Source organism: Protomyctophum bolini (genome assembly GCF_963924005.1).
Source record: "Protomyctophum bolini genome assembly, chromosome: 7".
Taxonomy (NCBI): Eukaryota; Metazoa; Chordata; class Actinopteri; order Myctophiformes; family Myctophidae; genus Protomyctophum; species Protomyctophum bolini.
Window position 1 is genome coordinate 3,665,843 of NC_137868.1, and position 24,591 is coordinate 3,690,433.

General features: G+C 44.5%; 1 protein-coding gene across 4 annotated transcripts in view; it reads left to right on the forward strand.

The window, feature by feature from the left end:
* adam15 (ADAM metallopeptidase domain 15) overlaps positions 1-24,348 on the forward strand; it is a 50,106-nt gene extending 25,758 nt beyond the window's left edge. Inside the window, exons 12-25 of one of the 4 annotated variants that reach the window (XM_080768473.1) lie at positions 701-878; positions 4,955-5,047; positions 5,867-5,933; positions 6,593-6,721; positions 8,200-8,308; positions 8,552-8,771; positions 10,070-10,147; positions 10,804-10,915; positions 11,803-11,959; positions 16,048-16,135; positions 18,077-18,142; positions 19,200-19,256; positions 21,280-21,533; positions 23,176-24,348. In XM_080768473.1, coding sequence (XP_080624599.1) covers positions 701-878; positions 4,955-5,047; positions 5,867-5,933; positions 6,593-6,721; positions 8,200-8,308; positions 8,552-8,771; positions 10,070-10,147; positions 10,804-10,915; positions 11,803-11,959; positions 16,048-16,135; positions 18,077-18,142; positions 19,200-19,256; positions 21,280-21,533; positions 23,176-23,242 — 1,675 coding nt within the window. In that variant the 3' untranslated portion in view covers positions 23,243-24,348. The remainder of the gene's footprint in view (positions 1-700; positions 879-4,954; positions 5,048-5,866; positions 5,934-6,592; positions 6,722-8,199; positions 8,309-8,551; positions 8,772-10,069; positions 10,148-10,803; positions 10,916-11,802; positions 11,960-16,047; positions 16,136-18,076; positions 18,143-19,199; positions 19,257-21,279; positions 21,534-23,175) is intronic. The other 3 variants (XM_080768474.1, XM_080768475.1, XM_080768476.1) reach the window with 3 other exon arrangements.
* The last annotated feature ends 243 nt before the right edge of the window (positions 24,349-24,591 follow it).

Sequence of the window (24,591 nt, forward strand, 5' to 3'; positions counted from 1 at the left end):
TCTACAACAGGTCGTTTCGAGGAAGCAATCGGATTGGTTGAAACGGCTTCTAGCCGTGGATCAAACCAGCACCGTTCACCACCTATAATCAAAACAAAGAATGCAGCCGCTCTGTTTTCCCAGAGCGCTAGCAAACTCGGTGGCTAGTTTGTGGTCGTAGTGACTACATCTGTCACTAAATATATATATTTTTTCAGCGATTTTCTTAGTTTTAAGGGTAACTGTTGTAGAATTGCAATATTGCACTCGAGGGTGTGGTTTAACGTGATTATTGCCACTTCAGTGACGCTTGAAGTCACTTAACTAACAATATGGATCATAATGCGCCGAAATGCGATATTCGAGCACCTTAATTTGAGATCACACGATCAAAAACTAACGAAATGACGGAAAACTATGATAATGAAAAAGATAACTGCATGATGAAACTGTATTGTGTGTATTTACAAATCTAACTAAAACTAACTTTTAAATTGTAGACAAAAATGTCCTTAGTTTTAGTTTTTCTCGTTAGCAACAGTACAGTAGCTGAAAAGAAAAAGCCAAAACCTCAGTGCGTGCAGGTTCATGAACTTTACACTTCTTGCCCTGTGTGTGTGTGCGTGTGTGCGTGCGTGTGTGCATGCGTGCGTGTGCGTATGCGTGCGTGCGTGTGCATGCGTGTGCGTGTGTGTGTGTGCATGTGCGTGCGCGTTCACAGGTTGATGCCAGGCCAGCAGTTCAGCAGCTGCAGCGCCAGCGACCTGTCACTCAGCCTGCTCCACGGGGGGGGCATGTGTCTGTTCAACGTCCCCCAGCCCGACCGGCTGATGGGTGGGCCGCGCTGCGGGAACCTGTACGTGGAGAGAGGAGAGGAGTGTGACTGTGGACTGATAGAGGTAAGGCTGATGGGTGGGCCACACAGAGAGGAGAGGAGTGTGACTGTGGACTGATAGAGGTGACTATAACTGATATGGGTGGGCCACAGGGAGGAGAGGAGTGTAACTGTGGACTGATAGAGTTAAGGCTGATGGGTGGGCCACAGGGAGGAGAGGAGTGTGACTGTGTGGACTGATAGAGGTGACTATAACTGATGGGTGGGCCTAGACCTAGAGGACCGAGAGTAGCGACACGCTTATCTTATATATATGGGAGAAGTGGTACCCATACTCAGAAGACACACCCCAAGGCAGAAAACCAAAGCCACGAACAGCTACGTCGCTACTGCAACGCCCACAACACCATCTTACACACTAGACTCACGCACACTCACTTCTCACACACACTCACACGGGCAGTGACGTCACACACTTACCCTTCGCAGTCTCTTTGCAGTGTGTGTAAGCGATCTCTTCATTACACGGCCCACGCCAACCCCAACGCAGACCACCAGCCAAATAGACTTTTCATTGTCACTAACACTGGCTCCCTTCCACACTCACGCCGGCAATGCATTTGTTTAATACAAACATTTTCTTCCCAAAGTACCCACACCCCCCAGGCAACAGCCTACGCTGGTGCCACAACACGCCGAGAAACAAGGACTTTAACCACGCTACTTACATACACTGCAACTCGCTTACAATTCGCAAACCTGGCAACACTGCCCTCTTTTACCAGGCCCGCCCCCACACTAGCTTGACAATGTCATCTCGCGCAGCACAGAATCTGATCTCGCGCAGGACATTGATGAGAGAAAGAAGGAACAGGAGAGATTATACGATCGCTATTTCGCTTATTCCATCTAAATCTCTTTATTTACAAAATAAATGACTCGACGATTCCCTTAGTTACATCAACATTGTTCTTTGTCATTAATCGGATTGTGCCAAAATATCACCCTTACACCGATCACTTTGCCTATTTTCGCCACACAGCCAACTGCCCAGTACACTGTACACATGCATACATACGCCTGCACGCACACGCACGCCTGACGTGCACACACACACACACACACACACACACACACACACACACACACACACACACACACACCAACATGCGACTCATTAAATAACTCTATTTCTCCGCACGCGCGCACACAACATTATTCACGTGAAATGCGTCACGCCAATATTGAGATAGGCTACCAATATGTGGGTATAGCCTACAGGGAATTACCGACGGAGTGTATATATACACACACACACACACACACACACAGTCCCGGCTCCCCAAGAAATAGATTAGAATTTATAGATGCGCGATTACATAACAGCTGTGCGTCATTATAGCCACACACGTCTAACTTGCGCTCACAGTCGCGATACTTTTCAGTTGTGTGGTACTTTTAGATTGATTTAACTGTAACTGAAAGTTCCCATCTCCCAGTCACGGAGCTGCAACAAAAAGCAACTGGTCGTTTCTGACCAGTGTTGCCAAATAAGCGATTTAGTAAGTAATGTAATTTAATTTATCAGCGATTTTGGGATTATTTCTGTAGATTGAAAAAATATTGGGCCTCCTTTGCTCTTGCCATGACAATGTTTGAGAACCACTGCTCTAAAACAATATTAGACACAGTTTGAGCCACAAACACATTGCTCTCTCTCTCTCTCTCTCTTCTCCTTTTGTATAAATTAAATAGGCCTATTCATGATTCTGCTTATAGAGAAGTAGCCTATGTTAGTTTGTTTTATGGACTTGAGAGCTACTTTCAAAACGACCAGCTCAACATACCCACCAAATAAAACTATCATCCCATTGCTGCAAATAGTGACAAAATGTAATTGAGGGGCCTTTCATATAGGCTACATATAAGACAAACGCACATGGAATGGGAAATAGAGGGGGGGAAATGCAAATCGTAGGCTTTTATTTTTGTTGGTATTTGACTTTGCTACTGATGATTGTAAGCAACAACAAGTATTGCATTGTGTGTTTGAGCTGACAGGCCCTTTTTTATGTCAATCACTCAAGTAATCTCAGGTCATCTAAAGCGGAAGATGCAAAAATCGTTTTTTATATTAAAATTATATATATTTTTACTGCCATGTCATGTGGTCTACCTGCAAAGCCTTTGTAGATCGTGATCTACCATTTGGGCACCACTTAACGTCAGATCAGGGTTTTTTGTCGGCCAGCGCCAACAATGCTCCCCGAAAGCATAATCGCAGCAAATACCGGGCAGTGTGTATGAGAAAATTGTAAATTGTATGAGCCTTAACATGTTGACTACACTACACTACACATAATAACTAATAACCCGTTTTCAGCTTAAAGCAATTATATTTCATTGAAGCAACTCCTTAGCATTGTTTTCATACCATGGATGTGATAAGAAAATATCAAACATAAGGGAAATATTAAATAGTATCGGGTGTACCAGTTTGGCCTTTTCTTTTTTTTCAATGGGGCAATACATTGATTAAACAAACGTTTGATTGATTGAGTTGTACAATGTTATACAACCCTAAACTACTTTTAGAATACACTACACAATACAATACAATTTCAGAACATATAATATTGGCCAATATGTCAAATATGTAAATATTACATATCGCATTGAATGGAAGCGGACCATTTGTAACACATGTTACAAATGACCCGCTTTTGCAAGTTTTCTTTGCAGTTGCTTACAGACCAGAATGAACGTGAATTCCGTCTAAACACGATGCAAACTAATGAAGAACATAAGCATGAACACATCCATGTGGATTTTTATTCACCAACACCAAAGACAAAAATTGTAGCACACATATACTCCAGGTGTAAAATTATACGCATTTTGAAGGTAAACACTTCAAACTTCCTGGCCACGTAGAGTACGTTGCTGTACACATACTGACGCGATGGCGTCATGGTGGCGTTGACCAATCAAGATATAACGTCCATGTTACAACCGTGAAGCGTTACAACCTTGGCGGCTCTCCCCTACATTTGTTACTAACATTAGGTTGTGGCGAAGTAGAAACGTGGCCAGCAGATACTGTGTTTTGGACAAACAGGCTAGGTATTGGTGTTAATTTGGGTCAACTGGACAAACAGCGTGGTGTTGTTTTGTGTCTGTGTTTGTGTTGCAGCGCCTCAGTGTGGCCGTACAGGTCATGTGCAACCTCTTCCACAGAGAGATGGAGACACTAAATCTCAGCTGGACAAACATGTTTGCATGCATGCATCGCTGCCTTGCATGCTGTGTGCTACTGTTGAGTCTGTCACTTACTTTGACTGATTTATGGCATTGTCTTTCTGTTAAAATCCAACTATGTTAATTTAAGAACTCTGGGCATATAGGTCATTGTTTATTCACTGTGCACACGTGTAGCCTATTGTATGTCAGACTGTATGTCTGTCCCACAGTCACAATCCTTTAGTAATTAGGCTGTGGAAATATTCAGGACAAAACAATGGTACATTTCCAATAACCCATCCGTTACTACATGTGGAGTCAACTCCCGCCATTTATTTCTTCCCATAGTGCGTGGCGAAGTAGCTCTGGGATGAGTGCGCGCGAAGCGCGCACGAAATTCTAGTAGGCTATATTTCCAAACATTGGAACTATCCCATTGAGACAAAGCGGGTGCCTATGGGCTATAGTTCCAAACATTGGAACTATCCCATTGAGACAAAGCGGGGTGCCTATGGGCGATAGTTCCAAACATTGGAACTATCCCATTGAGACAAAGCGGGGTGCCTATGGGCGATAGTTCCAAACATTGGAACTATCCCATTGAGACAAAGCGGGGTGCCTATGGGCGATAGTTCCAAACATGGAACTATCCCATTGAGACAAAGTGGGGTGCCTATGGGCTATAGTTCCAAACATTGGAACTATCCCATTGAGACAAAGCGGGTGCCTATGGGCTATAGTTCCACACATTGCTCCTATGGCTGGAACTATCCCATTGAACGAGCACTTCCGCATTCAATTGTTACAGTGGGGGAGTCAACTGTCTATGATAACGCCGCTCTCTTATTGGCTAGGAGTGTGATGGCCTGTTTGTGATGTCTGTTCTGTGATTGGCTATAGGAGTGTGATGACCCGTGCTGCAATGCGTCCACGTGTAAGCTGGTTCCAGGAGCTCAGTGCTCCTCTGATGGAATATGCTGTAACAACTGCAAGGTACGCGCACGCACACACACATGAATCTCCAGTGTTTACACAAAAAAAACACGCTAAACGGGCTTCCTCACGGTCTGCGTATGCTAATGAAATGAATGGTCTCTGTTTCAAATGTCCGTATCACCCTGTCGGGAGCGGATAATATCGTTACGTCATGTCGTAGTATTGTTTTGTAGTCATCAGGATGATATCGTTACGTCATGTTGTAGTATTGTTTTGTAGTCATCAGGATGATATCGTTACTTCATGTTGTAGTATTGTTTTGTAGTCATCAGGATGATATCGTTACGTCATGTTGTAGTATTGTTTTGTAGTCGACAGGCAGTAACAACAGACGGCAACTTCCTTTTCCCTCCAACCGATTATTCTCAATAAAAGCTACAGGCTACGAGAGCTTTTATTGTAAAGTTGCCGCCTGTTGTTCCTGCCTGTCGACTACAAAACAATACTACAACATGACGTAACGATATCATCCGCTCCCGACAGGATCATATACCGAAATTAAATGGTGCCCAGGCTAGATTTTAGGAGGTGTTTTTAGAACCTGCCTCAGGTCTAAATGCGTGCATGTCTGATTTAACATGCTTAACATACTTGCTTGACTTCTCCCAATAAATCACAACATAATTTTATTATGTCCTATTTTTGACAAACTATTAGTTTATTCATATATTCTAACAAATTAGGCATGATTCAACTGCCAATCTCCCTAGCTATAGTCAAACCAGACTCTCGATCGAATAATCAAGGTCATGCCTTAGTAATAGTAATAATAATAATAATAATAATAATAATGATACATATTTACTGTCCTTTCAGCTTCGTACAGCAGGGTCGGTGTGCAGGGAACCTCTTGGAGAATGTGATCTCCCCGAACACTGTACAGGTAATTTATTAAATTACTAGTGAATAAATAACTGTATTCATGCAGAGGTTTTCAACCTTTTTCATGTCAAGGTTTATTTATTTGCCCATTTGCCCACAGACCACATTTGATGACTCTCAGGCCCAAAACATAGAATAAGTTCCATGCTGTATTGATGTTGGTACCATTAGGAGAGACAACAGGCAAACTTTGATCAAAATATAAATTATTCTACATTCTCTAATCGTGTAGACTTCTTGTAAATTATTTATGTAATGCAGAGGTTTAACAATCATTTAACTCTTGAGAGCAGAAAATGAACGGGTCCATTTTGGTTGTGAGCTTGTAGATCTGCTGTTTTCAGCAAGTGTAAAATGACTCATCATGGATCTCTTGTCCACTAGTCCCTTCCTAACATTTTGGTCTAGTTTTTAGTTGTTGATGAAATATATATGTCAGTATATTTAGTCTTAGTTTTAGTCACCATAGTTTTAATTTAGTTTCCATTTAGTTTCCATTTAGTGAAAAATCAGTGAAAAAAGATAGTCGACGAACGTTATTCGTCTTAGTTTTAGTCGATGAAAACAACACTGCCCCCTGTTGACAACCAACCGCTGCATCCGTCGATAACGAATGGCTTGGATGGATGATACGCGTATGACCTTTGACCTTTTTCGCAGGAACGTCTCCGTACTGCCCCCCCAACGTCTACTTGCAGAACGGAGAGCGCTGCGAGGACGCCGCCTCCTACTGCTGGGGAGGAGTGTGTGCAAGTCTGAACGCGCAGTGTCGAACCCTGTGGGGCCCCAGTGAGTCAAACACTACACCACACAGCCTCTGTGGGGCGCCAGGGAGTCAAACACTACACTACACAGCCACTGTGGGGCGCCAGGGAGTCAAACACTACACCACACAGCCTCTGTGGGGCGCCAGGGAGTCAAACACTACACTACACCACACAGCCTCTGTGGGGCGCCAGGGAGTCAAACACTACACTACACCACACAGCCACTGTGGGGCGCCAGGGAGTCAAACACTACACTACACTACACAGCACAGCCACTGTGGGGCGCCAGGGAGTCAAACACTGTACTACACTACACTACACTACACTACGCAGCCACTGTGGGGCGCCAGGGAGTCAAACACTGTACTACACTACACTACACTACACTGTACTACACTACACAGACACTGTGGGGCGCCAGGGAGTCAAACACTACACTGATCGGACTTGTTTTGCCTCTTTCTTTTAAAACACAATCAAGCGCCGGGATTTCTTTCAAAATAGAAGCTCGGGGTGCCGGGAATAAGATATGGCCGCTTTTACTCTGTAATGCCCACTTTGGTGTTTAATACAACTTTATAGCATTCCTACTTCATCTAGTGTTGACTCTAAACAACTATCCTCTCTATGTCTCAATTCAGCCTGATGGGGGAAAGGAACTGGTTGGAATAACGTGTTCCTTCCACGCGCTACGTCCAACCAGGGAAACTCCCCCCTGTCAGGTGTAAAGGAGCAACTTGGACACTCAGGCATGAAGGAAGCATGAGTTCAAGTCCGTTGCTCTCCCCTTGTCCCCCATATATGGGGACTAGGTTGGTCTCCCCTTGTCCCCCATATATGGGGACTAGGTTGGTCTCCCCTTGTCCCCCATATATGGGGACTAGGTTGGTGGAGGGTGTGTAGAGCCCAGGATCACATTAGATGATTGACACAGGGGTGAAAAATGGGTTACAAAATCGTGGGATAAAAAATATATATTCTATTTCTCAATTCAATGCAATTTAAATAAAGGTGAGGTAAAAACTAAAATACACAGATACCCGTGGAGGTCCCAACCCAAGGTTTGAGAACCCACTTCTCCAGGGATGTGCTGTGGAGTTTTTGAGAGGTGCAACCACTCCAAGGAACGGCAATGTCCGTGATGTTCACCTATATGTGTTCACCTATGTGTTGGTTAATGAGCACCAGTTTAAGTACCAGTTTGAGTGCCAGAAACAGAGAGAGAGAGAGACAGTGCTGCACTGTTGCCTGCTAATGAGCGAGAGAGAGAGAGAGGAGGAGGGTGGGGGGGAGAGAGAGGGGAGTTGCACCACTCGGTTCACACGGGTGTGTTTTTTAACTAATGGGGCTACTGTATGTCGCGCGCACGTGATCGCGAGGAGCGATCACCGATTGAAATAACCTCTTAAATGCCTGCCTATTTCTCTCTCTCTCTCTCTCTCTGTCTCTCTCTCTCTCTCTGTCTCTCTCTCTTTCTGTCTCTCTCTGTCTCTCGTCCAGACTCCACCCAGGCCCCCGCCGTGTGTTTCTCCTCGGTGAACAAGCAAGGAAACAAATACGGGAACTGTGGTCAGCTGTCCAACGGCAGCTACGTGCACTGTTCCTCACAGTACGCGCATGCACACACACACACACACACACACCCATACACACACACGCGATAAATGTGTTTTTAATTGGTACGTGTTTCCCACAGAGACGTGATGTGCGGTAGGATCCAGTGTTTTAATTGGATGTGTTTCCCACAGAGACGTGATGTGCGGTAGGATCCAGTGTTTTAATTGGACGTGTTCTCCACAGAGACGTGATGTGCGGTAGGATCCAGTGTTTTAATTGGACGTGTTCTCCACAGAGACGTGATGTGCGGTAGGATCCAGTGCCAGGGCGGAGCAGAGCGCCCCCTCCTGGGCACGCACGCGGAGGTGACGCGGGCTCACTTTGGCGGCGGGACCAGCCACGCCCACGGTGGCGGGGGCGGGGACCTGGTGTGCCGCGGCGTCTACTTCCACCTGGGGGACGACGTGTCGGACCCCGCCACCGTGGCCCAGGGGACGGCCTGCGCCCCGGGCAAGGTCAGTGTTAATAATAATAATAATAATAAAACTTTATTTGTGTAGCACCTTTCATGACATGAAATGCAGCTCAAAGTGCTTTACAGAGCAATGGAGAAAAAAAAAGAAAAGCAAGGCAAAGACATTAAAAAACAAGCAGTAATGCAATACAGTGAGGACATGAATAACATAAATAAAAGATCAATTAAAAGCAATGTTGTAGAAGTGGGTCTTGAGCTGTGCTTTAAAAATGTCTACAGAGGCTGCCTGACGAAGGTACAGTGGGAGCTTGTTCCACGCCGTCGGCCCCTAGAAGCAATAAGCTGCAGGATGTGTCTGTGTTTGGTGTTGAAGAATGTAATCATATTAATGTGTTCTCAGGATGTGTCTGTGTTTGGTGTTGAAGAATGTAATCATAATTATTAATGTGTTCCCAGGCCTGTGTGGACCAGGTGTGTCAGGATGTGTCTGTGTTTGGTGTTGAAGAATGTAATCATATTAATGTGTTTCCAGGCCTGTGTGAACCAGGATGTGTCTGTGTTTGGTGTTGAAGAATGTAATCATATTAATGTGTTTCCAGGCCTGTGTGAACCAGGTGTGTCAGGATGTGTCTGTGTTTGGTGTTGGAGAATGTAATCATATTAATGTGTTTCCAGGCCTGTGTGAACCAGGTGTGTCAGGATGTGTCTGTGTTTGGTGTTGAAGAATGTAATCATATTAATGTGTTTCCAGGCCTGTGTGAACCAGGATGTGTCTGTGTTTGGTGTTGAAGAATGTAATCATATTAATGTGTTTCCAGGCCTGTGTGAACCAGGTGTGTCTGTGTTTGGTGTTGAAGAATGTAATCATATTAATGTGTTCATATATGTAATGATATTAATGTGTCTCCAGGCCTGTGTGAACCAGGTGTGTCTGTGTTTGGTGTTGAAGAATGTAATCATATGAATGTGTTTCCAGGCCTGTGTGAACCAGGATGTGTCTGTGTTTGGTGTTGAAGAATGTAATCATATTAATGTATTTCCAGGCCTGTGTGAACCAGGATGTGTCTGTGTTTGGTGTTGAAGAATGTAATCATATTAATGTGTTTCCAGGCCTGTGTGGACCAGGTGTGTCAGGATGTGTCTGTGTTTGGTGTTGAAGAATGTAATCATATTAATGTGTTCCCAGGCCTGTGTGAACCAGGTGTGTCAGGATGTGTCTGTGTTTGGTGTTGGAGAATGTAATCATATTAATGTGTTCCCAGGCCTGTGTGAACCAGGTGTGTCAGGATGTGTCTGTGTTTGGTGTTGAAGAATGTAATCATATTAATGTGTTTCCAGGCCTGTGTGGACCAGGTGTGTCAGGATGTGTCTGTGTTTGGTGTTGAAGAATGTCGCAGCAAGTGTAACGGCCATGGGGTGAGTTCTACCGAGTCTACTGCTGTATAATGCTAATGCTAATGATAAGTGTAAGGGCCAATTCATACTCCTATTTTACTGCTGTTTCGGCGCTGTGGACCCTCTTGTAAACAAGTGTAATGCTTAATCGGGTCGTCCACTCAACAGTCTTTGTATTGAGTTTGTGCTTGAAATGTACTGTAATTCTGCAAACTGTTAATACATATTTCAATCAATCAATGTAGTGCCGAAATGATTGTAGGTTCTACAAAGCCAAATGACGTCACATTGTAGGTTCTACAGAGCCAAATGACGTCACATTGTAGGTTCTACAGAGCCAAATGACGTCACATTGTAGGTTCTACAGAGCCAAATGACGTCACATTGTAGGCTCTACAGAGCAAAATGACGTCACATTGTAGGCGCTACAGAGCCAAATGACGTCACATTGTAGGTTCTACAGAGCCAAATGACGTCACATTGTAGGCTCTACAGAGCCAAATGACGTCACGTTGTAGGCTCTACAGAGCCAAATGACGTCACACATGACGGTTGTGTAATATACTAATGATAACAACAATAATACCTATATATCATATGTTCCAGGTGTGTAACAGTAATAAGCATGTGCCACTGTGAGGTGGGCTGGGCTATAATACATATATCATATGTTCCAGGTGTGTAACAGTAATAAGCAGTGCCACTGTGAGGTGGGCTGGGCTCCTCCAGACTGTGTGTATGCTGGTCACGGAGGCAGCGTGGACAGTGGACCCGCCAGAGCGACCAGAGGTATGACCTTTCAACTACGACCCTCTAGGGACTGTGAGCTGCGTGCGTGTGTGTGTGTGTGTGTGTGTGCGTTGTGTGTGTGTGTGCGTTGTGTGTGTGTGTGTGTGCGTTGTGTGTGTGTGCGTGCGTGTGTGTGTGTGCGTTGTGTGTGTGTGTGTGTGTGTGTGTGTGTGTGCGTTGTGTGTGCGTGCGTGCGTTGTGTGTGCGTGCGTAGAGAATAACATTGGGTCATCTTAACAATTTAGCTGCCTTTGACGTCAATTCATTCATTCATCCATCCAACCATTGTCGGAATTCTCCGTCCATTTATCACTATGAAACGGTTGAACCCATTTAGATCTGAGTTAAAAACATTCACTTTGAAAGAATATATATTGAAAGATTTGCGCCACATTTTTACGATTTTTCGAAAATAGCAGACCTACAAGCTCGTAGCACGCCACTCGGTGGCGCGCTATGAGCTTGTAGGTCTGCTATTTTTCAATAGCTAAATTATAACATAATGTTTAAAACACCAAAAGGGGTTCCCGCCAAGAATGGGTTAATTGAAGATTTTAACACTGGGCCGGTTGCTAGGCAACGCCTTGCATACACCCCCTCCCCCCCAGTACCAGATAGCGCGCGAGCGCATCCCATTGGGTCCCATTCAAAAGTATAGGATCTTTGACTTTTTCGCTCTTTTCTCTGAAACTATACGAGCGCTGTCCGTGGTGATCATCATCCATCCGATGTTCGGATCTGATGTTCAGTCATTGCATCGCGCACGACATATTAACGTTTCCTGGCGAAAGATAAATAGCGTAATTTCAATCCTGTGTGTGTGTGTGTGTGTGTGTGTGTGTGTGTGTGTGTGACGTATGCGTGTGTGCGTGTGTGCGTGCGTGTAGAATCGGGTGCGGTGCACATTGCCCTGCTGGTGATCTTCCTCTTCATCGTGCCGGTCACCCTCCTCTTCCTCATCCTGCGTTTCCCTCGATGTCGTCACCGCCTGCTGTGTCTGCGAGACCCCGCACCTTTCGACAAGACCGCCCGCCAACACAACCGGTGAGAGAGAGAGAGAGTGTGTGTGTGTGTGTGTGTGTGTGTGTGTGTGTGTGTGTGTGTGTGTGTGTGTGTGTCAGATACAGTGGTGGAAAAAGTACAAAAATATTTTACTTAAGTAAAATACTGATTCTCTACTTGAAAATTACTTAAGTAAAAGTACAAAGTGCCCATTAAGAAAGTTACTTAAGTAAAAGTATAAAAGTACCTCAAATAAAATGTACTTAAGTACAAAAATTTACCCGGCGTAAAATGTACTTAAGTATAAAAGTAAAAATTACAAAGTACAAGTACAAAGTACAAAATACAAAATTATTTTCAAAATGAATACAAAGAAATGAATTTCCAAAATTGTCATCCTGTCAAAAGTGGCTTTATTCCAAAAAATACTGAAAATACAGAACCCCCAACAGCATACATCGTGTTGGGAAAGTTCTTTTTTTTTAGGAACTATAGTTCAGTTCACAGTTCAACATTTTTAAAATGAACTAGTTCCGTTCATAGTTCATCATTCCAAATTTTGAAAAATGAACTATTATAGTTCTTTTTCGTTATTTTTTTGCTTTCATTTTTATATATTTTTTACATTTTACAAAAATTGCTCTTTTGCAATGTGAAATGCCACCGAATTATTTTTCCTTCTCTATATGGGCTTTTGCATGCTTTTATTGTGAAGGCAAAAGTTTCTGAACGTTCTCAGAGCCTGCATCTCCGCATGCTGGGGTTGGCTGATCTACAAGCTCACAACGTGTCCGGACGCGACGAGTTGTGAGCTTGTATATCAGCTATTTTCAGCACGGAACACTTTGTACGGCGAAGAATAAATTAGGCTTCATTCACTGTGGAAGAGAGATGTCTTTTGTTGGCCGTTCGTGGCGATATTATGGACACGTACCTCCTCGAAGCGATAATAACCAACTAAGCTATTGGAAGCTATTTTTCGTGGCACATTATGTGTGTACAACAACAAGTTCCCTCAGTGTTTGTGTTAGGAGTTGGGACAGTGTCTGCTGTCTGTCAGCGTGCATGATCATCATGCAGTAGCTAGATGCGCGCTCCAGTGACGGCTGAGAAAGATTAGTTAATTTGTGTCGGATAGGGACTTATTGGTTGGTTTTCCGCTAAATATTAAGGCATGTTTAATGCATCCATGTTGAATGCGTGTGACAAAACAACACAGTGTGTGCGTCTTGCCGTCTTCAAAGCAGGCCAGGCAGCAGAACACAACTCTGCCCCCTATTATCTGAGAGTGGAGCAGCCCTGTTCAATTCTCAACTGCGCATTCCTCCAGTAAGACAAATATAAGATTTTATTATTTAATTTGTAGCGAGTAACGAGGTGTCCGATTTTAAATATAGCGCATTAAAAGTACGATTTTTTCCTTGTAAATGTAACGAAGTAAAAGTAAAAATACAGCAAAAGAAAAGTAGTCAATAAAAGTACAAATTCTCCAAACTTGTACTTAAGTACAGTAACGAAGTAATTGTACTTCGTTATTTTCCACCACTGGTCAGATAGAATTATATACTGTGCACATCGAAAAGTAAGTGATTAGAAAACAACCTGTCTGTTATTTTCCATAAGTGATTACTTTACAAAAAGGTCTCAATTGTTCATGAATAATGTTTGTTATGAGCTGGTCCAGCCGGCTCCATTCACTGCCATGTATTCATTCATTGCACTTCCGGTGTGTGTGAGTTTGGCTCCCATGAAAGTGTCCATGAAAAGGGTCATGGTAGGTGCCGCCCAGTCACGTGGCCACTTCCCTTCCTTCTCAGAGCTTCCTTGGCTGTCAAGGACTGTCTAAAGAGGACGGGACGCGAAGACCGTAAGGGCGCCGCCATGTTGCTCACATGGTGCTCCATGGAAGGACAGAAACATGCAGCAGTTGAGACCAAGGAAGCTGAAGGAGGAAGTGTCGGCTGCATAAAGCCCACTGCGCATGTTTCTTTCCTTCCATGTGAGCAACATGTGACCAACATGGCGGCGCCCTTACGGTCTTCGCGTCCCGTCCTCTTTAGACAGTCCTTGCTTGGCTGTGAACACAGTGCAATTTTGCGCATCAATGTTCTCTTCTTACCCACAATGCAGCGTGGCACATTTTGAGAACGGAGGGTTGGTGTTTGAGTCCCTGGATGGAGTCGACAGGTACCGGTCGCTGTAGTGCTGTGTAGTAGAGCAGGGGTTCTCTGGGTTAGACCAGGTTCTGGTCGGCCTGGAGTCGCTGTAGTGCTGTGTAGTAGACCAGGGGTTAGACCAGGTTCTGGTCGGCCTGGAGTCGCTGTAGTGCTGCAGTAGACCAGGGGTTAGACCAGGTACTGGTCCACCTTCAGTAGCTGTAGTGCTGTGCAGTAGACCAGGGGTTAGACCAGGTACTGGTCCACCTTCAGTAGCTGTAGTGCTGTGTAGTAGAGCTGGGGTTCTCTGGGTTGGAGCCCAGGTTCTGGTCGGCCTGGAGTAGCTGTAGTGCTGTGTAGTAGACCAGGGGTTAGACCAGGTTCTGGTCGGCCTGGAGTAGCTGTAGTGCTGTGTAGTAGACCAGGGGTTAGACCAGGTTCTGGTCCACCTTCAGTAGCTGTAGTGCTGCAGTAGACCAGGGGTTAGACCAGGTTCTGGTCTGCCTGGAGTAGCTGTAGTGTGTAGTAGACCAGGGGTTCTCTGGGTTAGACCAGGTTCTGGTCTGCCTGGAGTCGCTGTAGTGCTGCAGTAGACCAGGGGTTAGACCAGGTACTGGTCCACCTTCAGTAGCTGTAGTGCTGTGCAGTAGACCAGGGGTTAGACCAGGTTCTGGTCCACCTTCAGTAGCTGTAGTGCTGCAGTAGACCAGGGGTTAGACCAGGTTCTGGTCGGCCTGGAGTAGCTGTAGTGTGTAGTAGTAGACCAGGGGTTCTCTGGGGAGCCCAGGAAATGCTTTGGCCACAAATTGTGACTAAACTTGACTAAGGGACTGCCATTGGATTCTTTTTTTTCATATTTACATATTTACCACTTCTGTGGTCTCTAACATTAAAACTAGCTACATGTTTAAGCATTTATTTCATATTTTCATGTCTTCTGTGGTCTCTAACATTACACCTAGCTACATGTTTAAGCATTTATTTCATATTTACATGTCTTCTGTGGTCTCTAACATTACACCTATAGCTACATGTTTGGGCATTTATTTCATATTTACATATTTCAGCTCTGACACTTATTTCAGACATGCTCAAAAAAAAGGTGGGGGGGGGGGTTTCTGGTAAAAAACTGGATTGTGTGCAATGGCAGGCTCTCAGTCAAATCTGGTCACAATTGCCCTCAATAATAATAAGAAAATACGTCAATAAACACTGAAACCATTAGTAGTTTTGTGTATGTTGCATTGTATGTTTTATATGCAACGTTTTGTATGCAATGTAATGCTACTGACGTTTGAATGCAACGTAATGCTACTGACGTTTGTATGCAACGTAATGCTACTGACGTTTGTATGCAACGTAATGCTACTGACGTTTGAATGCAACGTAATGCTACTGACGTTTGTATGCAATGTAATGCTACTGACGTTTGTATGCAACGTAATGCTACTGACGTTTGTATGCAACGTAATGCTACTGACGTTTGTATGCAACGTAATGCTACTGACGTTTGTATGCAACGTAATGCTACTGACGTTTGAATGCAACGTAATGCTACTGACGTTTGTATGCAACGTAATGCTACTGACGTTTGTATGCAACGTAATGCTACTGACGTTTGTATGCAACGTAATGCTACTGACGTTTGTATGCAACGTAATGCTACTGACGTTTGTATGCAACGTAATGCTACTGACGTTTGAATGCAACGTAATGCTACTGACGTTTGTATGCAACGTAATGCTACTGACGTTTGTATGCAACGTAATGCTACTGACGTTTGTATGCAACAATCTTTGAAAACGAATACTACATTGTGGGTTTGATCTTTTATTACACATCTCTATGTGTCATATGAAGAATGAAGTATTCCTTTATGTGTAATATGAAGTACTGAGTATCGCGCTGTGTGTAATATGAAGTACTGAGAATAAGTAGAGTATTTGTGATGAAGTATTTGTGATGATTCTCCAGGACTCCGGTGCTGGAGCGGGTGGAGTCGCGAAACGGAGATCAGGTTCGCCCGCTGCGCTACTGGAACGGACAGGGAGACATCCCCAAGGTACACACACACACACACACACACACACACACACACACACACCTACCACTGGAACGGACAGGGAGACATCCCCAAGGTACACACACACACACACACACACACACACACACACACACACACCTACCACTGGAACGGACAGGGAGACATCCCCAAGGTACACACACACACACACACACACACACACACACACACACACACACACACACACACACCTACCACTGGAACGGACAGGGAGATATCCCCAAGGTACACACACACACACACACACACACACACACCTACCACTGGAACGGACAGGGCGATATCCCCATGACGACCACTGTAAGCAAGGTACACACACACACACACGCACGCACGCACGCACACACACAGTGTAATACTTTATTGACATATTACATTGAAAACAGCACCAAGATACAGTACATCTCATGTTTTATCTTATCAACTTTATTCGTCTTTGAAACGTACATGCTTATTCAGAATTTTATTCCATAAAATACAAAGGAAAGTCTATAGGAGTGGCCACAGTGGTGTCCAATAAGAACAGAACTCATACTTTACATGCTTAATATGAGGTATAAAGTACAGCAGCCTTGTGTTCATAAAACAGAAAGATTGGGTATTGGGTAAGACTGACGTTATGTATCTTTCAGGACCTTCCACTGCTTTGTCTCAACCATTACTCAATGGCTCTGGTCTCAGCCACCGCGGTGGATATTTTGACATTTGGTTTTTTTTGTTTTTTAAGTTGCCACTACTGTTGGAGCAGCCATAAACTACACACAGGTTCATCTCGATGTTCTGAAGCATCTTTATAATGTTAGGGTTAGTAAAAAGCAGGTAAAAGAGTAACGTTTGAGGCAGACTAACTTCAGTCACTCTACAGTTCACTGTAGTAGAAGGAGGTGCGGGTTTAAACCGCAGATATGTCGTCTCTGCCTACAGGAAATACGTTGTCTGCGACCATGAGACCCGTTTCTGAATGTGTGTGTGTGTGTGTGTGTGTGTGTGTAAAGCACATTTCAGTATTCATACCAGTCGTTCTCAACCTGTGGGTTTGGCTGCATCAAAAGTAATCCGCAAACCATCCTATGAAAACCTGGTCAAACATTGGCCAGATTGTTAAATAACAACAATTGTGAAAATAGCCGATCTACAAGTTCACAACGAGCTTGTAGATCGGCTATTTTCACAATATTTATCTGTGGAACCATTCTGTTTCTTGTCCGGGTGGGGGCGGGTCCCATTACTTTGGGGGGTCACAGCCTGAAAAGGTTGAGAACCACTGATATGATCATCATCATAACGTTTGGATAGTTGGTGTCAAGGTAAATGGTAAATGGTAAATGGTAAATGGTGCATTTATATAGCGCCTTTATCCAAGGCGCTTTACATAGATTGTGCATTACATTCACCCATTCATACACCGATGGCAGCGGAAACCATGCAAGGCACCAACTAGCACATCGGGAGCAATTAGGGGTTCAGTGTCTTGCTCAAGGACACTTCGACAGTAACTCTGGGGGAGCCCGGGTTTGAACTGGCAACCTTGCGGTTCCCATCCAGGCACTCTACCCCTGAGCCACCGCGTATGTTTGCTCAGCAGTTGCTGATGTCTGCTCAGGAGGTTTGAGTGTTTGCTCAGACCGAAGGGGACATTGGTGGGCACACATGTTTATTTTCGGGAAGCAGGTCGGAGTCTCTTCATCCCAGCAACACACTGAACCGGGGGTGGCACATCTTCATGTAAACAAACATCTTTGGTTGAACTCACAACACACTGAACCGGGGGTGGCACATCTTCATGTAAACAAACATCTTTGGTTGAACTCACAACGTGTATCACACATCATAAACCTGTGCATGTGTCCTCTCATTGGCTGTCAATCTGCTTCTGCTTTCTGTTATTGTTTTTGTTTGTTTTTTCCTTCCTCCAATCAGGTTCATGGCAGGCCTGCTCCTCCTACTAAGCCACTCCCCCCTGACCCTGACTTTAAAAAACCTCAGGTAAAGAGGTCATGGAGCATGCTGTGTGTGTGTGTGTGTGTGTGTGTGTGTGTGTGTGTGTGTGTGTGCACGACTAACAACTGTACTGCTACAATATAGGTTTGCGTGTCATAACCATAATGCCCTGCTTCTCACACCGTTTCATATAAAGAACGCAATTTCCCCACACACAGCAGATCACAAGCTCACAAAACACTGCAAAGCTTTGTAGATTCACTTTTTTTTTTTTTTAAGTGGTTAAACCGTTTTTTTTTTCACCCGGTGCTGGGTGCTGCTCTCCCTCTGCCAACCTGGGGAGAGCCCCGAAACGGAGCTCATGCTTCCTTCAATGCGTGAGGAGTCAGTGAGCAGTGTGCCTTCGGCGCTGGGCAGTGTCTATCCATCTGTTAATGCTACTAGCATAGAGCGCCGGAGTCCTGACGTCACCGGAGTCCTGACGTCACACGGCTATGGTTGTATTATTTGGTTAGGTTTAGTTAACTATAAATACTTCTTCTGTTCAGCTAAAAGTGAAAGGCTATCATCGTATCGTAGTATCATTGTAGTATAATGACCACTCTTCTTCTGTCCACGCAGTTAAGGGTTAAACAACGGCCCGCCCCCCCTGCAAAGCCTCTCCCCCCTGACCCTTATGCCCCCACCAATCAGGTACAGCCACTGGTCGTCATGAAGACGTACACTTTGTCTTGTGTGTGTGTGTGTAGTAGTAGCATTGTAGTGTCTTGAAGTGTGAGTGTACCACCATGTAGCGTAGCGTAGCGTAGGGTAATGCCATGCAACATAATTAAGCAAAGCGTTATGCAACACAACCCAATGTACCCCATAGTGTAATGTATAGTGTAATGTAACATAACATAGCGTAGGATCCACGCAACCGAGCGTAATGTAAGGCTAATGTAGCTATGCTACGCAATAGAATCCAACGCAATGTAGCGCAACGTAAACGCAACAAATGTGTACTGATCCTGTCTCGATAACAATGACAATAAAACCGTTCAGGTAGTTTTATAGATAGATTTTTTACTGTCTGTTTTCCTCTCTCTGTCGTTCATGGCAGGGGTCAGCAAGGAGCCGACCAGCTCCACCTAGCAAGCCTCTCCCCCCCGACCCCCAGGTACCTCCTAGCAACCGCTAGTACAGTATGTAGTCACTGTGCTAACCCGGACCCACCTAGCAGTCACTAGCATGTCGTTACCGTGCTAACCCGGACCCACCTAGAAATTCCTAGTATGTAGTTCCTAGGTAGTTACTGTGCTAACACAAACCGAGCTAGCAGTCCCTAGTATGTAGTTACTGTGCTAACACAAACTGAGCTAGCAGTCCCTAGTATGTAGTTACTGTGCTAACACAAACTGAGCTAGCAGTCCCTAGTATGTAGTTACTGTGCTAACACAAACCGAGCTAGCAGTGCCTAGTATGTAGTTACTGTGCTAACTCGAACCCACCTAGCAATCACTAGCATGTAGTTCCTAGGTAGTTACTGATCATTGACTCTGTGTTTGTTGACTCAGACTGTGTGTTCATGAACCCAGTGTTCGTTGACTCAGACTGTGTGTTCATGAACCCAGTGTTCGTTGACTCAGACAGTGCGTTCATGAACCCACTAGTGTTCGTTGACTCAGATAGTGTGTTCATGAACCCAGTGTTCGTTGACTCAGACAGTGTGTTCATGAACAGTTGTTGCACAACCTTTGACATACCGTACTATAGAGCGTCGCGTTGCCCATAGGCTTTTCTTAAAGTATGTATTTAAAGACGGTTACATTTATAAGAAGAAAAACAAAACAAATAGAGTTGTCTCCTGCCTTCATTTTCTTCTTTCTAATGATTTGATCGGCCCAAAATATTGTGTTCATTGTCATGATTTGTCACGATCCGAGTTGGCTTTGTCCGCGGCGTAACCGTCTTTAAATAAATACTTTAAGAAAAGCCTATGGGCAAAATGCATTGCGATTCATTTCCTGGGCCACTCGTCGTTCTGAAAGGGGGTGGGACTGCGACGCTCTATAGCCAGGACATCCAGTGACCCGAAACAAGCACTCCCCAAAAGAAGTGGCGATTTGGAATGGGATGGCATTCATGGGATGTGAATCATAAACATTGTTTGAATGGTCACTGCTTGATTTATGTTTGATTGGTGGACCGGGGTATACTGTGTTTTGATTGGTGGAACAGTTACTGTGTTTTGATTGGTGGACCGGGTATTGTGTTGTGATTGGTGGATTGTGTTGGCAAATCACAGACTGATCAATGGATCGATCAAGAAGGATCATTCACAATTCTTTTGGGAGATCAATCAAATTGAAGGTTCATCTTTTTTCTTTTTCTTTTTTTAGCTAGATTTTTATTTAATCGGCGCCAGATCTTTTTTGTTTGTTTGTGTGTGTATTAAAATCCTCCATCATCACACCGGTTAATTTTGTTGACTAAGACTAAGGCTAAAATACTGAGGTTTTTGATATTCAGTCATCTAAGACTAAACAAAGTTATTCAAATCTAAAGTCCAAACCACAACAGTTGGTCAACCACACACGTGGTTGAGTATAGTGTAACAGGTGCAACTGGTTTGGTTTGGACGTAAGACTAAGACTTAAAGACTAAGATTTGATAAGATATTTCAGAAGACTAAATATAGGACTAAGACTAAATGGTGTGTTATTCAAAAGACTAAGACAAAACCAAAATCGTCTGGGGAAAAAAAATAGCACTCGCTGACCGGAAAAATATGTATTCTATTTCGTTGTCATGGAAATCAGCGGACATTCCTGGTTCAATAATTAAATATACGGTGTTGCTGTGTTGCTTGTAATGGTGTTGACGGTGAGTTGTGATTTGGTGAACAGGTAGGTTGTAACTCAAAAGCAAGTAAGGTAAGGAAAGAATATAATGAAAAATAATACAATTTAAGATTGATTGATTGAATACTGTATTAACCCGATAATTAACCGCAGAGGTAGTACACACAAAAAACATTTTTGTTTCCATTGTGGTTCATTGTACTCAATTAATCAGTAATACGACGTATATCGCAATGAAAACTCCGTAAAATGCTTCAATAGCAACTCAAGCCCTAATGATTATGTCCCCATCTCTCTCTCTCTCCCTCTCTCTCTCCCCCCATCCTTCCATCCATCCAGGAATCAGTTCCACTCAAGCCGTTGGTGCCAAGGAAACCACCCCAGTTCCCCCCTAACCCTAATCCTCCTGTCCCCCAGTACCCCCCTAATCACACCCCTCCGCTGCCCCAGTACCCCCCTAGTCATCATACCCCTCCTCTGCCCCAGTACCCCCCTAGCCATACCCCTCCTCTGCCCCAGTATCCAGGCTGTTCAACGGTCTCTGCTCCCCTGCAACAACATGGAGACCACGGAGCAGCCCCGCCTCCTAACGGGTAAATACTACCACCACTACTAAATATAGCTGCAAGCAGCGATAAGACGGGGGGCACAAGCCACAACGTTGGAAACTGGAGAGATGACAAATGCTGACAGTTTTCTAAAATACCTGTGTTTCTTTATCAGTGGTGCTCAAATATTTCATGTCAAGGACGCCGAAAATGATATGTATTTGGCCGCCGACCCCCCCATCTGAAAATATGTTGTTCCAGGAACCCCCCAGAAGCAAATACTTGAGTTAAAAATGTTCACTTTGAAAGAATATAATATTCAAAGATTTGTGCCGCATTTTCACGATTTTTCAGTGCCGCACTATGAGCTTGTAGATCTGCTATTTTTCAACAGCTAACATGACATAATGCTTAAAAGGGGTTCCCGCCCAAAATGGGTTATGGGCAGAATGTGGTGAAAGAAAGAAAAAACTGTAGAAATGAGATGTTTTAACTCGACATTCGACCAGGGGGAGGCGCTAAGGCTGCCTCTCCGGCTGCAACTTCTTTGAAAAAACATGGCTAATTTAGATTTAAACGCTCGTTTCAACCTGTTTAATATTATTATGGATTTTCTTGTCCGGGGAATAAAGTAAAGTTAGTTTAGCTCATTATCGGACTTTAACTTTTTGGATATTATGTGCAGAAAAGGGTAAGAAATGTTCCATGCGGCGGTTTTGAAACGCGGCTGAAGGCTACCACGGTGGGACCTCATCTCGGAGCTACAGAATGAGCGTAGGGACTAGGGGACCGTATGGGGCTATAGGTAGGAGCTACAGAATGAGCGTAGGGACTAGGGGACCGTATGGGGCTATAGGTAGGAGCTACAGAATGAGCGTAGGGACTAGGGGACCGTATGGGGCTATAGGTAGGAGCTACAGAATGAGCGTAGGGACTAGGGGACCGTATGGGGCTATAGGTATAGGAGCTACAGAATGAGCGTAGGGACTAAGGGACCGTATGGGGCTATAGGTAGGAGCTACAGAATGAGCGTAGGGACTAGGGGACCGTATGGGGCTATAGGTAGGAGCTACAGAATGAGCGTAGGGACTAGGGGACCGTATGGGGCTATAGGTAGGAGCTACAGAATGAGCGTAGGGACTAAGGGACCGTATGGGGCTATAGGTAGGAGCTACAGAATGAGCGTAGGGACTAAGGGACCGTATGGGGCTATAGGTAGGAGCTACAGAATGAGCGTAGGGACTAGGGGACCGTATGGGGCTATAGGTATAGGAGCTACAGAATGAGCGTAGGGACTAAGGGACCGTATGGGGCTAGACCAACGAATGCGTCCTGATTCCTAGCAGGTTAGTTAGTAGTCAGCTAAGGTAAAGGAAAGGTAAGGAAAGGTTTACCCAGCAGGGTAACTGGACTAAGCTCAAGAACTTGTTTACAGCCAGGCCCTGCTCATAGAACATTTCATGGTAGGGGGTTCAATGCCTTGTCCAAGGGCACTTCAGCGGTGGTAATTTTAACGTGCCGGTCCGGGGATACAAACCCTACGACCTTCCGATAGCAAGACCGCTCCGCAAACCGTTCGGCCACCGCTGCCTCGCATTACTATTTGGAACTAATCCCCTTGGTCTGCACATAAGAAAAGATATATAAAATTTGATCTAAAAAGTCTTCTTCATTGTGTTACCTCCAGGGGCCGCCCTCTTCCTCCCTCGCGACCCGCCCACCTCAAGAAACCCAACGCCTCGCCTCGCCTTTGACCTTTCACCCTCAAGGTTCAACCTTTTCAAACCTTTCGCCTTAAGTTTCGCCCATTCTGGGTACAGGAAGTACCAGAAGCGACTATAAGCTGCTCTTCAGAAAAATTGTCAACTTTAAAAAAAAAGAAGAGAGAGAGAATCTTTTTGAAGAAAAGAAAACAGTTGAGCACATTGAGGTCTTGTGGTCAACACAGCTGGACTGTTGCACTGCAGTGACCTCTTGTGGTCACACAGCGGCACTGCTGTGTAGGTTGACTGTTTCCCCAAACAGTGGGTCGTGGGACCCATGTTGTGGGTAGCGCACATATTTGTATGGGTCCCGATATTGTTTTGTTTCCTACATTCCCTTTTATTTTATTTTGTTTTGTTTCCAACATTTCGTTTTTTAATTATTATTATTTTTTAAAACCTTCTAAATACCTTTAAAAAAAAAACATTCAATGATTTATTTTTCATTAATTTCATGTAATAAAAGACAAATTAGAAATCAGATGTTTGAGTAGTTGTGAAAATAGCCGCTTGGGGCCGCATTGCAAGCTTGTAGATGTAGCTGTTTTCTCTACAGTTTGGGGGTCCCTCCCTTCCGAGGAGTTCGACATCTAAATGTCTCTTTAGCCCCTTTGACCTCAAACGTTTGGGAACCAGGTGGACTGTTGCACTGCACTGACCTCTTGTGGCCGCACAGCCACACTGCTGGCGAAACAAAACATCAATTACAGGTTTGGACGGACACGTTGGAGGATGGTGTGGGAATCGAACCTGCTGGCACTGTCGTCCACGCCAAAGTGACTGATTGACTGATTGACTGACTGACGGGAAGCACGGGAAAGCAAAGTTCACTACAAGGTCTGGTAAGAAGATTTTAAACCCAAGAAAGCACTATGGATTGTTTCCATTGTGGTCCTTTTTTTACTCGATTCATCGACAGACGTTGCATAAGGGCCTTATGCATCATTCACTGTGTAATGGAGACATTGCATAAGGGCCTTATGCATCATTCACTGTGTAATGGAGACATTGCATAAGGGCCTTATGCATCATTCACTGTGTAATGGAGACATTGCATAAGGGCCTTATGCATCATTCACTGTGTGATGGAGACATTGCATAAGGGCCTTATGCATAATTCACTGTGTAATGGAGACATTGCATAAGGGCCTTATGCTTCATTCACTGTGTAATGGAGACATTGCATAAGGGCCTTATGCATCATTCACTGTGTGATGGAGACATTGCATAAGGGCCTTATGCTTCATTCACTGTGTAATGGAGACATTGCATAAGGGCCTTATGCATCATTCACTGTGTAACGGAGACATTGCATAAGGGCCTTATGCATCATTCACTGT